The sequence below is a fragment of the Oncorhynchus tshawytscha genome, linkage group LG04, assembly GCF_018296145.1.
Source record: "Oncorhynchus tshawytscha isolate Ot180627B linkage group LG04, Otsh_v2.0, whole genome shotgun sequence".
Taxonomy (NCBI): Eukaryota; Metazoa; Chordata; class Actinopteri; order Salmoniformes; family Salmonidae; genus Oncorhynchus; species Oncorhynchus tshawytscha.
The window spans coordinates 33517898-33540375 of NC_056432.1; the positions used below are offsets into that span (position 1 = coordinate 33517898).

The following is a 22478-nucleotide window of genomic DNA, read 5'->3' on the forward strand; positions in this document are numbered from 1 at the left end:
GCGATCAACCTGTACCGCGATCAACCTTTACCGCGATCAGCCTGTACCGCGATCAGCCTGTACCGCGATCGGATGTTTGTGGCGGTCCTGACTTGCTGTGTTAAGGAGTTAATTGTTCCAAGAAATGTTGATTCTGCGTTGAAATGCAGTTCATTCAAATAGGTTATTGTTCATGACCGGTATAATATTGCTCACAAGATTATCAATTTGATCAATAAGTCAAAACTGTCAATGTTTGAATAAGATGCTGACACTCGTCCTTCTAGTTGACATGCAATGGGAATTATTACTCATCAATGATGTTATTCATTTGACATTTAAAACACTTCCACAAACACATGTTTAAGTGAGATTCCATGAAGACTGTCTGGGGTATGTATAGTGTTGCAGAGAAGTGGAACCACCCCCTTTACAAGAAGGAGTGCATGTCAGCTTTGTGCCGTTCCTCTTATATTTTGGTAATTCTTTTTTTTCTTTTTCTTTTTTTTTTAACTTAATATTTATTTGCTGATTTGTATTATCATCGGTGCTATTGCATGTGTGGTGATTGTACAAGGGGCCTGGTACTCTAAACCTGCCTGTCAGACATTCCATTACACCATTGTTGACTGACTGCTAAGGAAAAAGCAGTGGACAGCAGTAATATGAAGACTACTCTCTTTTATCAAAATGGTTTCCACAACAGCATAGTTTTCAATAGATAAAGCAAACGTTATTATGCTGTGGGAGTTACAAGTTATTCCACCTTTGTGAATCCTTTGGAAAAGGGCAACTTCAGGCCCATTTGATGGTCCAGTTCAAAATAAATATCTATCCTTAGACATATACCATACATATGAAAGGAGCTTATGAGTGTAAGCAATGTCACAATGGCTCTTCCAACTCTCTGGAAGACAATATTACTTACTTGGCCCAAATAATTTCTGTTGTATTGACAAGATGGTCGAGTGACCGCTCTAACAATGGAAAGACATGTCCTCAAAGATGGAAGGCAGTCAGGAGGAGGTGAGATCAGGTGGGACCATTCTAGCTGATGAGGGCAGATACGCGAGTGAAGAACAGAACACTCCAATAGTCTTTTCTTTTCTTTTTTTGCCGAAATGCCACGTGTCCACTTATATCAGTGCATTCCTAGCGACCTAACCATTACGAAACTTGATCAAATAAGCCTCATGTAGAAAATGAGCAATTGTATATTTTGTTGATCAAATTTGACACTCACTGGCCTCCATACAGTAAACGCTCTTGCTTCGCTTCTTCCTCTCTGCTTGGGCATAGCATTACTCACAGTGTATAGTGAAGGGGTTGAATGACTGGCATGCCTAAGGATAAGGTTTAGAGTGTGGTGGCCCCTATTGTCCAGGTGTCGAAGTATGTTCTCTAACCCTGTGCTGCTCTTTTCTCTATATACACACACACCCACCCCCGTGCAGGAGAGAAGCTGCTGTGCTGTGCGTTGTGCCCGGCGTCGTTCCACCCAGAGTGTTTGGAGATGGCGATGCCAGAGGGGGCGTGGTCCTGCAGGGAGTGCAGATCAGGAAGGAAACCCCACTACAAACAGATCGTCTGGGTCAAACTGGGAAACTACCGGTGAGTTGATGCACACCCAAAAGCTGTTGGATAGGTGCTGGCTAATGGTATAGTAAACATATGTAAAATGATAATGATAGTTGCACACTCCAAATATTCTCCCATTAATTGAATGGATAAACACCAATGGTGTTTACCCTTTATATTACTGAGAGTATATTTAATGTGAAGCTACAGACGAGGAACAACACAACTCGGGAATATGTGGAAACAACATTATTGTTGCCGGATGCAGAAACGGGATGAGAGTGGCACGTTACTGTACACTACGAAGGGTTCATGTATTTCAGAAACTTGTTTTAGAATCAGAGGTTTGGCTTTAGGTTTGGCTTTAGCTGTATCTTATGGACTGATCAGCGCTCTTTCTTTCCTCACGTCTCCTGTCTGTCCCCATCAGGTGGTGGCCAGCGGAGATCTGTAACCCTCGCCTGGTGCCCCCCAACATCCAGACGCTCCGCCACGACATTGGAGCCTTCCCAGTCTTCTTCTTTGGTTCCCATGACTACTACTGGATCAACCAGGGCCGTGTGTTTCCCTACGTGGAGAACGACAAGACCCCTGTCACGGGCCAAATCAACATCAACAAGACGTTCAAGAAAGGTGAGGCCACCTTGGGCTCTATTCTGTGCTCTGGGCTCTGTTGGTTCTTGAGGGATATGCTAGTGCCTGATCCCTGAGTATTTGTGAGACAGGCAGACGGTCATTTCATCCCTTCTGTGTGTGTGTATCAGCTCTGGAGGAGGCTGCTCGTAGGTTCCAGGAGCTCAAGGCACAGAGGGAGAGCAGGGAGGCCCTAGAGCAGGAACGCAACTCACGCAAACCACCACCTTACAAGTTCATCAAGGTAATGCATCCAGTCATACTGTATACAGCCCTACCCTGCAAACACATACCTTCCCTACAAATCTTCTGGGACTGTGAAGAGACACACGTGTGCACACACAGGAAGGGACACACGCATATACACACACATGATAACATGTGCACTATACACACACATATACATGTATTTTGTGTTGTAGAGTAATGACCTGAGGTCACACACTTAATCTGTTGTAAAGTGCATTATGTTTTTAAAATGATATATAACTGCCTTAATTTAGCTGGACTCCAGGAAGAGTAGCTGCTACATTGGCAGCAGCTACTGGGAATCCATAATAAATACAAAGTCTTGCTTTGCCAAGCAAACTGAGAATTGTCTCTTTTAGCCGAATGAGACCTTTAGTTCTCATATGGGACCTTGTATGTTAGTCTGAGTCTTGGTGTGTCCTCGCTGACACATTGTTGTCATGTCTCTTTCAGTCCAACAAGCCGGTGGGGAAGGTGCAGGTGCACATAGCCGACCTGTCTGAAATCCCACGATGCAACTGTAAGCCCACGGACGAACACCCCTGCAGCCTGGACTCCCAGTGTCTCAACCGCATGCTTCAGTACGAGTGTCACCCGCAGGTTGGTGTGTGTGTGTGTGTGTGTGCATGCGTGCGTGCGTGCGCAGAGGTTAAATCAGCCCTGTTCTCCTGTCCTAGGTGTGTCCGACAGGTGATAACTGTGAGAACCAATGCTTCTCTAAACGTCTGTACTCCGAGACAGAGGTCATCAAAACAGACGGTTGTGGCTGGGGCCTCAAGACCAACCAGGCCCTCAGGAAGGTAAGTGAGGGGCGCTGGGGTGGACGTAGTATGGGGCCCAGCTCTATTTCTTTCCTTAGCCCCTAATCTTTAGGTGTTAACTGATATTAGCAACACTGTGAAGGCTCCACCTAGCCTTTCATATTGTTTGTACCTATCCAGACCTTTCATATAGGAACAGGGTGAGGGCTGGAGACCAAAATGGAAGCGAGCCTGTGTTGTGTATAGATCAGAGATTATTGTTAATAACCGCCGCTCAAGAGGACTGTGAGCTCTCGTCCTTCGAGGCTGATGTGAGGAAGACATTCAAGCGTGTTAAACCTCGCAAGGCTGCCGGCCCAGACGGCATCCCAAGCCGTGTCCTCAGAGCATGTGCAGACCAGCTGGCTGGAGTGTTTATGGACATATTCAATCTCTCCGTATCACAGACAGTTGTCCCCACTTGCTTCAAGATATCCGCCATTGTTCCTGTACCTAAGAAAGCGAAGGTAACCGAACTAAATGACCATCGCCCCGTAGCACTCACTTCTGTCTTCATTGAAGTGCTTTGAGATGCTAGTTAAGGAACATATCACCTCCACCTTTCCTGACACCGAAGACACACTACAATTTGCATACACCAGATCCATTGATGACGCAATCGCCATCGCACTGCACTGTCCCATCTGGACAAGCGGAATCTCTATGTAATAATGCTGTTCATCAACTACAGCTCAGCCTTCGACGCCATAGGGCCCTGGGTCTGAACCCCGCCCTGTGCAACTGGGTCCTGGACTTCCTGATGGCCCGACCCCAGGTGGTGAAGGTAGGCAACAACACCACCTCCATGCTGATCCTTAACACGGTAGCCCTCCTGGTACTGCCTGTTCACACATGACTGCGTGACTGCTCACGTTTTCAACTCAAATCATCAAGTTTTCAGACGACACGACCGTGGTAGGCCTGATTACCAACAACGACGACACAGCCTACGGGGATTAGGTGAGGCCCTGGCGGAGAGGTGCCAGGAAAGTAACCTCTACTGCAAAGTCAACAAAACCAAGTAGCTAATCGTGGACTTCAAGGAAACAAAAGCGAGATCATGCCACCATCCACATCGACGGGGCCACAGTGGAGAGGGTGAAAATCTTCTAGTTCCTTGGCATGCACATCACTGACAACCTGAAACTGTCCATCCACACAGACAGTGTGGTGAAGGCGGCGCAGCGGCGCCTCTTGAAACTCAGGTGGATGAAGAAATTTGGCTTGGCCCGTAAAACCCTCACACACTTCTACAGATGCAGCATTGAGGAAGTTCTTGATGATCTTCTTGGCCTTCCTGTGACACCGGGTGCTATCGATGTCCTGGAGGGCAGGGAGTGTGCCCCTGGTGATGTGTTGGACTGACCACAGCGCCCTCTGGAGAGCCCTCCGGTTGCAGATGGTGCAAATGCCATACCAGGCGGTGATACAGCCTGACAGGACGTCCTCAATGCTGCATCACCCCCTGGTATGGCAATTGCACCATCTGCAACCGGAGGGCTCTCCAGAGGGTGCTGTGGTCAGTCCAACACATCACCAGGGGCACACTCCCTGCCCTCCAGGACATCGATAGCACCCGGTGTCACAGGAAGGCCAAAAAGATCATCAAGGACATCAGCCACCCGAGCCATGGCCTGTTCACCCTGCCACCATCTAGAAGGCAGAGGTGGTACATGTGCATCTTTTCTGGGACAAAAAGACTGAAAAACAGCTATCTCCAGGCCATCAGACTGTTAAATAGACACCGCTGACCGGCCTCTGCCCAGTACCCTGCCCTGAACTTAGTCACTGTTAGTAGCCAGCTACCACCCGGTACTCTACCCTGCACCTCAGAGCATGCTGCCCTATGTACATAGTCATTCAACACTGGTCACTTTAATAATGTTCACATACTGTTTTACACACTTCATATGTGTACACTGTACACATAGTCTCTCATCCAGTCTCTCATCCTGTATAACTACAACTGTACACACATTTTCTATTCATATACTGTCCATGTCTATACACACCATCATATATATTTATATTCCGGTCTCTGACATTTCTCATTCTGATATTTCTTCATTCCTTTCTTTTTATTTTGGGGATTTGTGTGTATTGTTAGGTATAACTGCTTTGTTGGTGCTAGAAACATAAGCATTTCGCTGCACCGGCGATAACATCTGCATAATGTGTTTTTTTATATATACCACAGGTATGCTTTGTTGTAAGTAATATATCTTATGTCTGTGTCTCTTCCGCAGGGAGATTTTGTGACAGAGTACGTGGGAGAGGTGATAGATTCAGAAGAGTGCCAGCAGCGAATCAAACACGCTCATGAGAACCGTGTGACTGACTTCTACATGCTCACCCTCACCAAGGTAACGACGTACAGGCTGTGTCCCAACAGTCTGGAATGGCCTCCTTTACTTGACCTCTCCACCTCATGACCAGTAATACATACAGTGCATTCTGAATGTATTCAGCCCCCTTTGTTAAATTGCAGCCTTATTCTAAAATGGATTAAATGAAAACAATTCCTCATCAATCTACACACTACCCCATAGTGACAAAGTGAAAACTGTTTTTTAGAAATGTTTGCAAATGTATTCAAAAATAAAAACAGAAATAACTTATTTACATCAGTATTCAAACCCTTTGCTATGACTCTAAATTGAGCTCAGGTGCATCCTGTTCCATTGATCATCTTTGAGATGTTTCTACAACTTGATTGGAGTTCACCTGTGGTAAATTAAATTGATTGGACATTATTTGGAAAGGCACAAACATGTCTATAAGATCCCACAGTTGACAGTGCATGTCAGAGCAAAAACCAAGCCATGAGGTCAAAGGAATTGCTCCAAGAACAGGATTGTGTTGAGGCACAGATCTGGGGTATGGTACCAAAACATTTCTGCATTGAAGGTCCCCAAGAACACAGTGGCCACCATCATTCTTAAATAGAAGATGTTTGGAACCACCAAGATTCTTTCTAGAGCTAGCAGCCTGGCTAAACTGCGCAATCGGGGGAGAAGGACCTTGGTTGGTGAGGTGACCAAGAACCCGATGGTCACTCTGACAGAGCTCCAGAGTTTCTCTGTGGAAATGGGAGAACCTTCCAGAAAGTCAATCTTCTTCTCTGCAGCACTCCACCAAAAAGGCACCTAAAGGAATCTCTGACCATGAGAAACAAGATTCACTGGTCTAATGAAACCAAGATTGAACTCTTTGGCCTGAATGCCAAGCGTCACGTCTGGAGAAAACCAGGCACAGCTCATCACCTGGCCAATACCATCCCTACGGTGAAGCATGGTGATGACAGCATCGTGCTGTGGGAATGTTTTTCAGCAACAGGGACTGGGAGACTAGTCAGGATCGAGGGAAAGATGAGTGGAGCAAAGTACAGAGAGATCCTTGATGAAAACCTCCTCCAGTGAACTCAGGACCTCAGACTGCGGCAAAGGTTCGCCTTCCAACAGTACAACATCCCTAAGAGAGGATCTGCAGAGAAGAATGGGAGAAACTCCCCAAATACAAGTATGCCAAGCTTGTAGCATCATACCCAAGAAGACTCAAGACTGTAATCGCTGCCAAAGGTGCTTCAACAAAGTCCTGAGTAGAGGGTCTGAATACTTATGTAAATTATATATTTTTATTTTTATTTTGAATACATTTGCAAAAATGTATAACCTGTTTTTGCTTTGTCATTATGGGGTATCGTGTGTAGATTGATGAGGGGGGAAAACTATTTCATCAATTTTAGTATTAGGCTGTAAAGTAACAATGTGGAGAAAGTCAAGGGGTCTGAATACTTTCCGAGTGCACCATAGTATGTGTATGAATCACTCTCTTTTCAGTAGTGTTCATATATTATGTGTGTGTGTTTTCCTCAGGACCGGGTGATAGACGCGGGGCCCAAAGGGAACTCCTCTCGCTTCATTAACCACAGTTGCAGCCCCAACTGTGAGACGCAGAAATGGACCGTCAATGGAGATGTACGGATAGGGCTCTTCACCTTGTGTGACATAGAGGCTGGTGAGGAGATCGACACGCACATGTTCTGTAATTTTGGGGATTGATCTCTCTGATCAATCTCATCTCTCCTGCAGACACAGAGCTGACATTTAACTAAAATTGTGTGTGTTCTGCAGGCACTGAGTTGACGTTTAACTATAACCTGGACTTGGTGGGGAATAGAAGGTCGTCGTGTCACTGTGGAGCTGAGAACTGCTCTGGCTTCCTGGGGGTGCGGCCTACGGTACGGGACACACCCACATTCTCTCTCTCCTTATTATGACTGCATCATGTAGGAATCAAGTAACATGTTTCTGGTGTCCCACCTTAGCAGAACCCTTCTGTCCATGGTTTGTCTTCAATGTTGTATTGAACTATAGAAGCTGCCTAACAAGGCTTGTAACTCTTCTCTCTCTATTTTAACAAGGTAAATTGTCAGAATGTCTGTTCTCAGAAGGTCATATAAACCATATTGCTAATAATAAACTATGACAATGGATTAAGGGCTGTTGTTCCTACACCTACAGTATTCTATTTGACTGTTTAGGCTTAGATATCTGTAAAAAAATATCAATTTGGGGGGTTCTGGGTGGGAACGTCCGATGGGTGAGTTTTCCTGTGGGTCCTGCTTTTTGTGTTACACACCCATGGGCTTATCAACTGTAAAGCTAACAATTATACAATTAATTTAACATTCCTGTCTGAAAAACAATGGCAACACTAGCTATTCTCTCTCGGAATTTGAAAGGCCTAAATGGTCCTATCAAACGTTCCAGCTGTCTTGATATCAGTAATGCTCCGAGAAACACAGCTAAGGATGCAAAACTATTTGTACAAATTGTGCCTTTTCATCAGCCCCAAACAAAATATGTAATCATAATGATAGATAAGAAATTCAACTGTCATATTTTTATTTGATTTATTTAACCAGGTAAGTTGACTTAAAACGCATTCTCATCAACGACCTAGGGAATAGTTACAGGGGAGAGGAGAGGGGATGAATGAGCCAATTGTAAGCTGATTAGGTGGCCATGATGGTATGAGTGCCATATTGGGAATTTAGCCAGGACACTGGGGTTAACACCCCTACTCTTATGATAAGTGCCATGGGATTTTTAGTGACCACGGAGAGTCTGGACACCTGTTTAATGTCTCACCCGAAAGACAGCACCCTACACAGGGAAATGTCCCCAATCACTGCCCTGGGGCATTGGGATATTTTATTTTAGACCAGCGGAAAGAGTGCCGTCCAACACCGCTTCCAGCAGCATCTGGTCTCCCATCCAGGGACCGACCAGGACCAACCCTGCTTAGCTTCAGAAGCAAGCCAGTAGTGGGATGTAGCTGCAGATTGGCCAATTGGGTAAAGGCGAAGACCAAAAAGGCAGAATCACTTTCCTTAAATGTATCCATAATGGAAAGAAAATTGCCTTTATTAATGTGTATGCTACAAATTCATATGATCCTATGTTTTTTGATTCTCTGAACAGTATAGTGTTAGAATTAACTGAATTCCATCTGGTTATTGGGACTGACATGAACGCCAATCCACACGCAACCAAGGCTCTCCAACATACGGTATACTCTGATTACAACCTCATGTTGGAAGGACATAATCCAAAAGAAAACAAGTACATTTTCTACTCAAACAGGCATATATTCTCCCCAATCGATTTTATATTATCAACACATCTATTCTCAACAATTATGAAAATAGAAATTCGACATGAGTTTGACCGATCACCACACCTACTACTGCCAATTAAACATTTCTGAATCTCCTAAGAGAGTAACAAGATGACGTTTCAAAGTTTCATTACTAGAAAATCCTACATTCTGTGATCAATTTGAAATTGAACTAAATGTATTCTTAATGATCAATAAAAATTCAGTCGATGAACCCCGGATTCCATGTGATGCAACCAAAGGATTTATTCAAAATAATACAGCTGCATTTCCATCTATGTATTGGTAAGACAGAGAGCAGAATTTGCCATCCATGGAGTTAGACTCAACCATTACTTCCTAGTCATTTACTGGCCAACAAGCTACACAGTAATGATCAATTAGCTGATACAGCAACAATTCAATCTGAAACCGGGGAATTGCTATCAAAACCAAAATTAATCAAAGATTATCTCACTTCTATAATGAACTGTATACCTCTGATTTGTTCATCCTTAACATAGGAAGCCACCTCCCTGGGAGGCCAAATCTTTCTCAATGAACTCAAATGAGAATTGGATAGCATGAATAAAGGCAAATCACCTGGAAGGGAGGGTATTCCCCCTGATGTGTAATTAAAATGTTGGAATCAATTAGGTCCACTAATGCTCAATGATTAATACAGCCGTTCACAAAGGTTCATTTGGGAGAGATGTGAATACAACACTAATTTAGCATATGTAATAAACCGATATTAAACTATTTTCCAAAATGTTGTCGTCCCATCTCGAGACTTACTTACCCAAATTGGTCCACACAGACCAAAGTGGGTTTGTTAAAAAACGTTTATCCTCCGTTGACTATTTACATATCTTATAGCTCAGACACACGGGTAGGATTGTCAAACGTTTGCCTGCCGACAGTTCTTAGCATTTCTGAACAGTGTCAGAAATGTCAGTCAATCTCTTTTGTGTTCACACAGCAAAGACCTTGGAAGTCATCAGCCACTCAACCTTGTTTAATTAATCAAACCAGAAGGTGGCAGTAGCGTTGTTTGGCCTTGCATATCTGTGTGTGTTGCTTATAGTCTGATTCCAAGCCATCTGCGCTAATGTTGCTATTTTGTAGAAATCCCTTCTTCATACTAGCCAGATGGCCACAGCTAGATGACTACCTAGCAAGATGATGAAGAAACTATTCAATTCACTCTCCATAATCCCATACTGCCAGTGCCAGCCCCCATAGCCAAATATTTAGCTAGCTAACGATAACATTTGTACTCGGTCTCGGACAGTGAGGACTTGTCATTTCTTCCGAGACCAGCTGAGTAAAAAAACAAATAATTATCAGCTTCCATTCAGTCGGCGCATAAAAACTCTAAGCCAAGCCAAATATTATTGAATCATTATTTCAGTAGCTTAACAGTCTTCAAATCTATTATAGACATGTTTGCGCAGTGGCGAACCTATAGGCATTCAGTGTGTGACAGGTTTGTGATTCTACAAGGACTTTGATTTTCAATACATTGTAAGACTGCATGATGTGGTTCTAATGATGATTTGAAAAAAGTTGCTTGAAAGGCATGAGCTCTGCTTTGTTTTTTTGTGCAGGCTGTACACATGTCATCAGTCTCTCATTCACAATTTGACAAGCACTTGATAATACCTTGAATTTCACAGTAATGCACCCTAAAAAATCCATGATTTTTGCGACCAGTGGCCGTTGTGCCCTTGGCCCAGAATGCTGCATGCTCTAAAGCAGCTCTCACTCACATGGCTCTTCATCACGTGATCGGGTCTTTCTCACAGGCTACAAGTGAAGACAGACACATCGTGGACGCAACTGCGCGCGTCCTTATCCAATTCTGAGGTGCATTTTGAAGATATTGGAAGAACTGTCCACATTTACTTTTTGTCAGCCAAAAAGATGAGTAGGCCTAACGAACAGCAAAAGCACTAGCCTATGTCAATCTACTCATAGTACAAACGTTGACCTATTCTGTGCGAGAAATAAATATACCAAACATAGTCTGGGACAGTTGTGGAATGTGAGATCCCAAATTAATTCAACCACTAGAATAAAAAAAAAAACGTTCTTACTCAATGTGGCTGATGCAACAGATAAGAATGTTTAGCTTAAAATGTTGATAAACTAGGCTATTTCTGCACAGTTATAAGCACAGCAATGCGCACACGGCAGTAGACTATAATTGCTAATGGGAAAACACCATTATTAAAAGTGACCGCAAATGCGAGTATGCATGTAATGCTTTTATTATAAAGGTGCATTTTTTTGATGAAAATTATCTTCCCCAAACTTGAAATTCACACTCTGCTTATTTATGTCAGTTAGGCTCTACACCTCTTGTAAAGCGGATTAATGTGCTTAATTTTAAGAAGTTATTTGGCCACTTTAGTTGTGATCCTGGGCGGCAGGTAGCCTAGTGGTTATAGCATTGGACTAGTAACCGAAAGGTTGCAAGATCAAATTCTGAGCTGACAAGGTAAAAATCTGTCGTTCTGTGCCTGAACAAGGCAGTTTACTCACTGTTCATAGTCCGTCATTGACAATAAGAATATGTTCTTAACTGACTTGCCAAGTTAAATAAAGGTAATTATAATTTTTTTTTAATATGATTTGGGGAAAAAAATATATCATTCACAGGTGCTAGGCTAATATTGTCACCCATCAGACTATTCTTGATTTAATCATGTCTTTACATATACTAAATAATATGTGTGTGAAATTAGTTTTGATTTAAAATGGACCATTATCATACCCCTTGTCTCGATACAAAATACATGTCATCTATGCACTTAAATAGCGAATGGAGGACACTTTTCCCATGGTTTATTTTCATGCCAGCCAGGTAGGCTATACTCCTGTTGTAAAGCGAAGCAATGTGCTTAATATTAGGAAAGTTGAGAAATAAATATAATAGGTCTAGCCTATAGAAAGCTGATCGAGTCCTCCTCTTTTTAATAGAGCCTATTAATCTGTTTTCTCACACAATTGCATAGTTAGCACGTTTGGTAGGCTACTAATGATCAGCAGCAGCAGCAGCATCAGAGCTAACAGAAGCCTACTTATCATGACTAAAGGTCATGGACTAAAGGAATTTGACTGCCATCATGACTCGTGACCGCCTGTGTGGTGGTAACATGGTCACTGTAACAGCCCTAGGTAATACCAGCGCACACATGTAGGAGAGTGCACTTTTTGTAAAACACAAATGGCCAGTGGTATTGTGGAGGCTATATGCAGGAATAAACCGTATAAGCACTTTTTTCAGTGGGCATTGCGTATACTCACTTCTTGATCCCTACTGATGCGTATCAAAGTAGTGCAGTGGAGGTATACGACTTATCAATTATGTAGTACAATAGGGAAATCATGCACAGAGTAGCCTACACAATCACAAAGGCTGCACACATCCTAGTTTCAGCAGAATATAATCTGCAGGCAGCAAGAGTGTGCAGCTCTCAGCTGGTTTTGGCATGGAGCAGCTCACAGAACAATGACATCGGTAGCCGGTAGGATAGGAAAGACGTTTCAACTTATATCTACCAGTAAATGCTAACTAAGGCAACAATGGGAATGCAAACCAGGTATTGAACAAGTTTAGTCCAAAGTGTTGGTTAATAGGCTATTTGTGATGCGCAATTGTCATCATGCTCAGTTTGCTTTAGGGGCATAGACATGGATGGGCCTGGGTGGACTGAGGGCAACCCACTGGGAAACCAGGTCCTGACAGGCCCACCCAATCAGATTGATGTGAAGAAATTGTGATTTTTGAGAGTGAAAATCAATAGGAAAACTCTTTTTTTTTTTTTACAGGATTTTTCACAGGGTGCCTTTCCTTTGCTGGGCAGGCCATTTGGAAACTTTTGAGCAACATTTTTTGTACACCCACTTCTCCAGGCCACACCACACCACTGCATAGGGCCAATGAAAAGACAGCAGTCACACACAGCATAATGTTAAAGGATAAGCAGTCCATAAACTCGGACATAATAAGCCAGTATGTCCCAATCATAAGAATAGAAAAAAACAACCATTAACCATTTCCCAATCAAAATGTAGAAATATTACTTTCTGTTGCAAAAAATATTTCACCGTTAGCACACAAAGTAACCTGTGACCTAAAGTTGAAAGTGGAACTGACAACATTTTAACTACTTTGTCTGCTTGTTTCATATCTGCAATCATAATATCAGTAAAAAATATCAAATTACCAGTAAATGCTACAATGCCAACTTTATAAGAGCTTTTAAAAATAGATTATATTTGACTCAACATTCCATGTTGACAGAATAGATGGATGCAGTTTCAATGACTCAACATTCTGGACATAAACTAAGTAACTAAGGCTAGAAATGTCAATACAATAAAACTAGCAAGGGTAATGATCACAAGTCAGTCATAACGTGGCTAATAGGCTAGCTTATCTATTTATGTAGCAAGCTAAAAACACGGAGCCTAACGTTAGCTAAATAACTAGGAAGCTGCTAGGAGGATGTCATATCTTGCCATTGGAGGAGTAGGTGAGTGACTGACTTTTTCCACTCAAATAGTTTTTCTGTGTCTATAGCTAGAGATGTCATTTGGTTAGTTAGCAAGAACTTGAACGACTGTTATCCAGTTAGCATATCTCTTGCATTCGCAAATTCACTCAGGCTATCTACTCCGATTTCAGAAGACCTGATTTAATTTACTAACATGCAACATCTGCTGAATATGGTTTCAATAAACGCGGGCAAAAAAAAGTTATGGCCAAGAATGCTCTAGATAACATGTAAACAGCCTAACCAGCTCTGCTACGGCAACTAAAATCATCAGTGAGGTGTTCTCTCATTTGTGTCTGGAAGTAGCTAGCTAGCTAACTTTAGCCAGTTAGCTTAGGTGCTTGGTTGGGACAAGCATGCATTGGCAGGCAAGCTGCAGAAAGACGAGGAGGCTACCATTCCCCTTCATTTCAGTGCAATTTTGACGGTCAACTAGATATAAAAGTTTATCGTATTTTCCTTAATTAGATTTGATGTAATCTTGCTCTGGCAAGCATTAGTTGTTGACCATGTTATTTATGTGCATAACTGAGGGAGAGAACCTACCTTTTTTCAAGGTTGCTTGATCCATAGGACTGTAAAGTTCAGAAATGTAAGAGGACTCCTGTGATTGGTGGAGTGCTGCATAGATGGTTGTCCTTATGGAAGGTTCTCCCATCTCCACAGAGGAACTCTGGAACTCTGTTAGAGTGACCATCAGGTTCTTGATCACCTCCCTGACCAAGGTCCTTCTCTCCTGATTGCTCAGTTTGGCTGGGCAGCCAGCTCTAGGAAGTGTCTTGGTGGTTCCAAACTTCTTTAATTTAATAATGATGGAGGCCACTGTGTTCCGTGGACCTTCAAATACTGGAGTTTGCTAAATATTTTCATAAATAATCTGATAAAACACACAGGTGAAAAATCAAGGTGACTTACAAAGATGAGGAGGAGCAAGAAAGGGAGTGCGGTAATGTAGTGTCCACAACTAAATAGTCATTGTGGTATCTGAAAAGACCGGTATCCCAAAAGCATGATGGTGTACTTACTATGTGCACATGCTAACAGAAAGGAACGAGGTGGGTATCTAGCTAAGTGTGTCATTATAGCAAAGTATTTATAAACATAAAATCTGATCTCTTAAAAGTTCAGCTAATCTCCGTTCTATTAACTATACAATAGGCCATCATTGATTTTTTTTAATTTTTATATTACCTCTTTCAAGGAGCTTTCCATTTTGATAGGGTTATTTTACCAAAAATCCTTTAGGCCTACCTACAGAAAAATACAAAAACTATTAAGCATCCATCCCTGCCCAGCCTGGCATGAGTGGCCCGAAGTGTGTTTAGCATCCCCAGTGGCTCTTCAAGTGAGGAGAGGATATTCTCCACTGCTGGTCTGCTCTCCAGTCACCATCGCATGACCCTGAAGCCACAGACTCTTGACAAACTCATGTTTCTAAAAAAATGAATTCAAAGGCACTGTAGACTGAGCCTAATAAGGCATTTTTCCTTTCATTTGTATTTAGTTCTAAGTAAGTTACATGCTATATGTGCAGTTTTAATGATTTAATACAACATTTTGTTTAAATGCTGAGCTCTTAATGTCCCTATTTAGTGTTTATGTTGTTTACTACGACATGTAGCCTATTTGAAATGATGAGCGCTTCTTACATTCACCTTTTCCTGTTTATTCAAATACTTTTCATTCAAATCATATGGTTTGGTTTCCATAGGCTACTTCAAAACCAAATGGTAGGTCCAGGTAGTCACAAAAATAGATAGTGTTGGTTAAATGGTGATTTTAATGAATGGAGCTCATTTGGAGCTGCAATGTTTTCGTGCTTTAAGTGAGGAGAGGTTTTTAGCGGAGTGGTTGGAAGGAATGTTGGGCGCCGGAAAGCACCACTCCATGAGTGATAAGCAGGATTGGGATGAGAGACTCACTTTTAGTTTATTTTCCTTTACATACTAAATGTATGAGTTTAACTCTGCAATATGATCATAATGATCACTGCTTTGTATTTATGTACCTTAAACAAAATGGCAGCCCACAGGTGAATACAAACAAAATATGAATTATATTAATTTCTATATTGTACCTTTTTAACCCCACGCCTCCATTATAACAAAACTAATAATAATAGTCACACAATAAAAAATTATCATCTGAGCCGATTGTTTTATGACATTGTTTTTCTGTCTGTCAGAGTGCAGTGGTGATGGAGAAGGAGGAGAAGGCGAGGAACGCTAAGCTGAAGCCCAAGAAGCGTAAGCTGCGACCGGAAGGGAGACGCACACATGAGTACTTCTGTTTCTGCTGCGGAGAGGGAGGGGAGCTGGTCATATGTGACAAGAAGGACTGTCCTAAAGCTTATCACCTGCTGTGTCTCAACCTCACCAAACCCCCATATGGTACGCTGTGGGGGTGTGTGGGGGTGGGTGTGTGTGGGGTGTGTGTGTGTCTATACGTTAATAATCTTCTCTCTGTGTGTGTGTGTAGGTCGTTGGGAGTGCCCATGGCATGATTGCAGTGTGTGTGGTGTCCCAGCCTCATCCCTCTGTGACTTCTGCCCTCGCTCCTTCTGCCGGCAACATGAGGGGGGAGTTCTCACCCCCTCTACCCTGGAGGGTCGCCCCTGCTGCTCCAATCACAACCCCCTCAGCCCCCTGGGCTCCAACGCCAACCTCCCACATGCTCACACACACCACCCTGGTACGGTCAGTATCAAAGAAGAGCCAGAGGACCCCGAGGAGGAGCCCAGCCAGCAGGACCGAGAGTAAAGCTGTCTCAAATCATACCCTTTTCCCTAAAATAGTGCACTAGAAATGGAGCACTATACCTATGGGGAATAGGGTGTGATTAGAGATGTGCCATAAAGTGAAAGAGACCAGAACTGCAGCCAACAGTTACACCTGATATTCCCATGGGCTGGACAGAATGACTGACAGACCGAAGGACTGACAGGCGCAGACTTGGTGTGAGTAGTCAGTGGTTCTATGTCAGAGAGCGGAGCAGAGCTCCTCTATCTAAGGATATTGGGAGTGGAGGAGAGGGCAAGGGGAGATGGAGAGGTGTGCCACACATCACCCCAAATAATCAGTGTTTGTTTCACCACTTCAGTGTGATTCTGTCATTTCTACAAGTATGGATTCTCAGTGTTATGTCATTGGTTACCGGCACTTTGAAGAACTCCGTGAGGGGGATGGAGAGGGGGTTTAAACCTTTTTCCAACATGCTGCTTTTCTCTTTGTTTACTTCCTGTGTACTGGGGTTGCTAGTGGCCCATTGCCAGGGGCTGCTTCACATTCCCAGAAGGCTTTGCTGTGTGTTGGTGAGCCAGCAGAGTCAGGCCCAACACTCCTACCACCCTCATCACTCCAGACATGATCCATCAATCCCTATCTGGCTCTCCTTTCACAACGAGAAGAAAATAGATTTGTGCAATTTTCAGGATCACACTATATTCCGACATTCCTTATACCTGTTTTTGATACACTTATGAATATATATATATATATATAGTACCAGTCAAAGTTTGGAAACACCTATTCATGTAGTAAGTAATAAAGTTGAAACATATCAAAATGTATTTTATATTTTATTCTTCAAAGTAGCCACCCTTTGCCTTGATGACAACTTTGCACACTCTTGGCATTCTCTCAACCAGCTTCATGAGGAATGCTTTTCCAACAGTCTTGAAGTAGTTCCCACATATGCTGAGCACTTGTTGGCTGCTTTTCTTTCACTATGCGGCCCAACTAATCCAAAACCATCTCAATTGGGTTGAGGTTGGGTGATTGTGGAGGCCAGGTCATCTGATGCAGCACTCTCCTTATTACACAGCCTGGAGATGTGTTGGGTGATTGTCCTGTTGAAAAACAAATAGTCCCAATAAGCGCAAACCAGATGGGATTGCGTATATCGCTGCAGAAGCACCATCACACCACCTCCACCATGCTTCACGGTGGTAACCACACATGCGGAGATAATCCGTCCACCTACTCTGCGTCTCACGAAGACGCACCGGTTGGAACCAAAAATCTCAAATTTGGAGACATTAGACCAAAGGACAGATTTCCACCGGTCTAATGTCCATTGCTCATGTTTCTTGGCCCAAGCAAACATGTTCTTCTTATTGATGTCCTTTAGTAGTGATTTCTTTGCATTAATTTTACCATGAATTCTTGATTCACACAGCCTGTTACTTGAACTCTGTGAAGCATTTATTTGGGCTGCAATCTCTGAGGCTGGTAACTCTGGGTCTTCCTTTCCTGTGGCGGTCCTCATGAGAGCCAGTTTTATCGCTTGAGAGTTTTTGCGACTGCACTTGAAGAAACGTTCAAAGTTCTTGACATTTTCCGTATTGACTGACCTTCATGTCTTAAAGTAATGATGGACTGTCGTTTCTCTTTGCTTATTTGAGTTGTTCTTGACATAATATGGACTTGGTCTTTCACGAGATGGGCTATCTTCTGTATACTACCCCGACCTTGTCACAACACATCTGATTGTCTCAAACACATTAAGAAGGGAAAAAATCCCACAAATGAACTTTTAACTAGGCATACCTGTTCATTGAAATGCATTCCAGGTGACTGCCTCATGAAGCTGGTTGAGAGAATGCCAAGGATGTGCAAAGCTGTCATCGAGGCAAAGGGTGGCTACTTTGTTGAATCTTAAATATAAAATATATTTAGATTTGTTTAACACTTTTTTGGATACTACATGAATCCATATGTGTTGTTAGTTTGATGTCTTCACTATTATTCTACAATGTAGAAAATAGTACAAATAAAGAAAAAACATTGATTGAGTGGGTGTGTCCAAACCTTTGACTGGTACTGGTGCCTTCAGAAAGTATTCACACCCCTTGAATTATTCCACATTTTGTTGTTACTGCCTGAATTCAACATTGATTTTTTTTCCACCTTACACACAATAATCCATAATGACAAAGGGTAAACATGTTTTAGAAATTTCTGCACCTTGATTGAAAATGAAATATTTAATTAACATAATTATTCACACCCCTGAGTCAATACATGTTAGAATCACCTTTGGCTGCGATTACAGCTGTGAGTCTTTCTGTGTAAGTCTCTTGAGAGCTTTGCACACCTAGATTGTTCAGTTTTTTCCCCATTTATTATTTTCAGAATTCTTCAAGCTCTGTCAAATTTGGTTGATCATTGCTAAACAACCATTTTCATGTCTTCAATAGATTTTCAAGCAGATTTTAAGTAAAAACTGTGACTCGGCCACTCAGGAACATTCACTGTCTTGGTTAGGAACTGCAGTGTAGATTTGGCCTTGTTTTTTAAGTTATTGTCCTGCTCAAAGGTGAATTAATCTCCCAGTGTCTGGTGGAAAGCAGACTGAACCAGTTTTACTCTGGGATTGTGCCTGTGCTTACCTCCATTCCGATAATTTTTTATTCTGAAAAACTCACCGGACCTTAATGATGACAAGCATACCCATTACATGATACAGCCACCACTATGCTTGAAAATATTGAGTAGTACTCCATAATGTGTTGTGTTGGATTTGCCCCAAACACAACTTTTTTATTCAGGACAAAAATATATATTGATTTGCCACAATTTTTGTAGTTTTACTTTAGTGCCTTATTGTAAACATGATTTTTATTCTGTACAGGCTTACTTCTTTTCACTCTGTCAATTATGTTAGTATTGTGGAGTAACTACAATGTTGTTGATCCATCCTCAGTTCTCTCCTATTACAGCCATTTAACTCTAACTGTTTTAAAGTCATCCCGGAGCGGTCCGGATGCCTGTATCTTTGTAGTGACTGGGTGTATTGATACATCATCCAAAGAGTAGTTAATAACTTCACCATGCTCAAATGTTTACCCATCTACCAATAGGTGCCCCTCTTTGCGAGGCATTGGAAAACCACCCTGGTCTTTGTGGTTGAATCTGTGTTTGAAATTCACAGCTCGACTGTTGGACCTTACAGCTAATGTGTGGGTTACAGAGATGAGGTTAACACTATTATTGCACACAGAGTGAGTCCATGCAACTTATCGTGACTTGTTAAGCAAATGTTTACTCCTTAACTTATCTAGGCTTGCCATAAGAAAGGTTTTGAATACGTATTGACTCATGGCATTTCAGCTTTTCATTCGAATTAATAAGTAAAATGTTTGAAAACATGATTCCACTTTGACATTATGTGGTATTGTGTGTAGGCCAGTGACAAAAAAATCTAAATTTTATCCATTTCAAATTCAGGATGTAACATAACAAAATGTGGAAAAAGTCAACGGGTGTGAATACTTTCTGAAGGCAGTTTGTGTGTGTGTATATATATATATATATATTATTTTTATTGTATATATATTATATATATATATATATATATATATATATATATATGCTGAACAAAAATATGAACGCAACAGTTTCAAAGATTTTTCTAAGTTACAGTTCATTTAAGGAATAAATTCATTAGGCCCTAATCCATGGATTTCACTGGGAATACAGATATGCATCTGTTGTTCAATAGATACCTTTAAAAAATCAAGATTGGGGCGTGGATCAGAAAACCAGTCAGTATCTGGTGTGACCTCATTTGCCTCATGCAACGCAACATCTTCTTCGCATAGTTGATCAGGTTGTTGATTGGCTGTGATCATGTTGTTCAGTGGCTGTGCTAAGTTGCTGGATATTGCCGGAACTGGAACATGCTGTCGTACACGTCGATCCAGAGCCTCCCAAACATGCTCAATGGGTGACATGTCTGGTGAGTATGCAGACTATTTGAAGAACTGGGACATTTTCAGCTTCCAGAAATTGTGTATAGATTCTTGTGACATGAGGCCATGCATTATCGCGCTGAAACATGAGGTGATGACAGCGGATGAATGACACGCCAATGGGCCTCCAGGATTTTGGCACCGTATCTCTGTGCATTCACATTGCTATTGATTTAAAATGCAATTGTGTTTGTTGTCCGTAGTTTATGCCTGCTCATACCATAAACCCACCGCCACCATAGGGCGCTCTGTTCACAACGTTGACATCAGCAAACCACTCTCCCACACCACGCTGTCTGCCATCTGCCTGGTACAGTTCAAACCGGGATTCATCCGTTTCGAGCACACTTCTCCAGCGTGCCAGTGGCCATCGAATGTGAGCATTTGCCCACTGAAGTCGGTTACGACACCAAACTGCAGTCAGGTCAAGACCCTGGTGAGGATGACGAGCACGCAGATGAGCCCCCTTGAGACGTTTTTTTGACAGTTTTTGCAGAAATGTTTTGGTTGTGCAAACCCACAGTTTCACCAGCTGGTCCCAGATGAATCCGCAGGTGAAGAAGCCAGATGTGGAGGTCCTGGGCTGGCGTGGTTACACATGGTTTGTGGTTATGAGGCCGGTTGGACGTACTGCCAAATTCTCCAAAACGAAGTTGGAGGTGGCTTATGGTAGAGGAATGAACATTAAATTATCTGGCAACAGCTTTGTTGGACATTTCTGCAGTCAGCATGCCGATTGCACGCTCCCTCAACTTGAGACATCTGTGGCATTGTTGTGACAGAACTGCACATTTTAGTGGCCTTTTATTGTCCCCAGCACAAGGTTTACCTGTGTAATGATCATGCTGTTTAATCAGCTTCTTGATATGCCACCCCTGTCATGTGGATGGATTATCTTGGCAAAGATTACATTTGTATTTTTGTTCAGTGTGTGTATGTAATAAATATATATATATACACACACACACACACACACACACACATTCACTAAGTGGTCAGTTTATTAGGTACACCAGCCCGTTCACAAAAATGGTTCACTCCTACAGACAGTGAGTCACGTAACCATGGTTTTCTATATAAAGCAGGCAGATGGGCATTGAGACATTCAGTTACTGTTTGATTAAAGTGTGGTATGATTGTCGGTACCAGGAAAGCCCGGTGCTAGTATCTCAGAAACGGCCGGCCTGGGCTTTTCACGCATGAGTGTCTAGGGTTTACCGAGAATGGTCCGACAAACAAAAAGCATCCAGTCAGCGGTAGTTCTACGGACGATAAAACAGCTCGTAGATGAGAAGTCGCAGGAGAATGGCAAGAATCGTGCAAGCTAACAGGCGGGCCTCAAACAGGGAAAGAATGCAGTACAACAGTGGTGTGCAGAACGGCATCTCGGAACACACAAGTCGTTAATCCGGGTGGGCTATTGTAGCAGACGACCACACCGGGTTCCACTCCTATCAACTAAAAACAAGAATAAGTGGCTCCAGTGGGCACGCAATCACCAACACTGGACAATTTGAGGAGTGGAAAAACATTGCCTGGTCCAAAGTGTCCCGGTTACTGTTGCATCATGCTGAGTCAAGATTTTGCATAAGCAGCATGAGTCCATGGCTCCATCCAGCCTGGTGTCAACGGTACAGGCTGGCGGTGTAATGGTGTGGGGAATGTTTTCCTGGAACATGTTAAGTCCTTTGATACCAATTGAGCAACGTTTCCATGCCTCAAATAATTCAGGCTGTTCTGGAGGCAAAGGGAGGTCCGATACGCTAGATGGGTGTACCTAATAAACTGGGTCCGATACGCTAGATGGGTGTACCTAATAAACTGGGGGTCCAATACGCTAGATGGGTGTACCTAATAAATTGGCCACTCTGTGTGTGTGTGTATATATACATACTCAGTGGCCAGTTTATATATATTTGTTAATGTTTACAAACAGATTATCTCACTTCATCTCGGTGAATGGTGTATTGTTTGTTTAGGTGTTTAGAATTGCGCAGATCTCCTTGTGAACATAGTCCTTCTAATAAGGTGAATTACAAGGGCATATAGTGTAATGTATGACATCATTACATTTAAGTTCCATTTGTCAGTTCCCCAGTCTCGCTCTCCATTGTGGGCATAATTGGTTCATATTGTAAACCACAAGTGTTTAAGAGGAGGAGAGGGGAGGCATTTTCACTCTTCTATGACTGTCCCCCTTCACTGTCTATGGAAACAGACAGGAATGCATTTTTGGAGAGGAAGTTACATTTCATTCAAATT

The 22478-nt window shown here is 42.5% G+C and overlaps 1 protein-coding gene across 4 annotated transcripts in view; it reads left to right on the forward strand.

The window, feature by feature from the left end:
* nsd3 (nuclear receptor binding SET domain protein 3) overlaps positions 1-16677 on the forward strand; it is a 29280-nt gene extending 12603 nt beyond the window's left edge. For all 4 annotated transcript variants that reach the window (XM_024417747.2, XM_024417749.2, XM_024417748.2 and 1 more), the window contains 10 exons: positions 1434-1590; positions 1988-2190; positions 2322-2434; positions 2893-3039; positions 3117-3239; positions 5486-5602; positions 7115-7256; positions 7373-7479; positions 15651-15855; positions 15944-16677. In XM_024417747.2, the coding sequence (XP_024273515.1) occupies positions 1434-1590; positions 1988-2190; positions 2322-2434; positions 2893-3039; positions 3117-3239; positions 5486-5602; positions 7115-7256; positions 7373-7479; positions 15651-15855; positions 15944-16224 (1595 nt within the window). In that variant the 3' untranslated portion in view covers positions 16225-16677. The remainder of the gene's footprint in view (positions 1-1433; positions 1591-1987; positions 2191-2321; positions 2435-2892; positions 3040-3116; positions 3240-5485; positions 5603-7114; positions 7257-7372; positions 7480-15650; positions 15856-15943) is intronic.
* The last annotated feature ends 5801 nt before the right edge of the window (positions 16678-22478 follow it).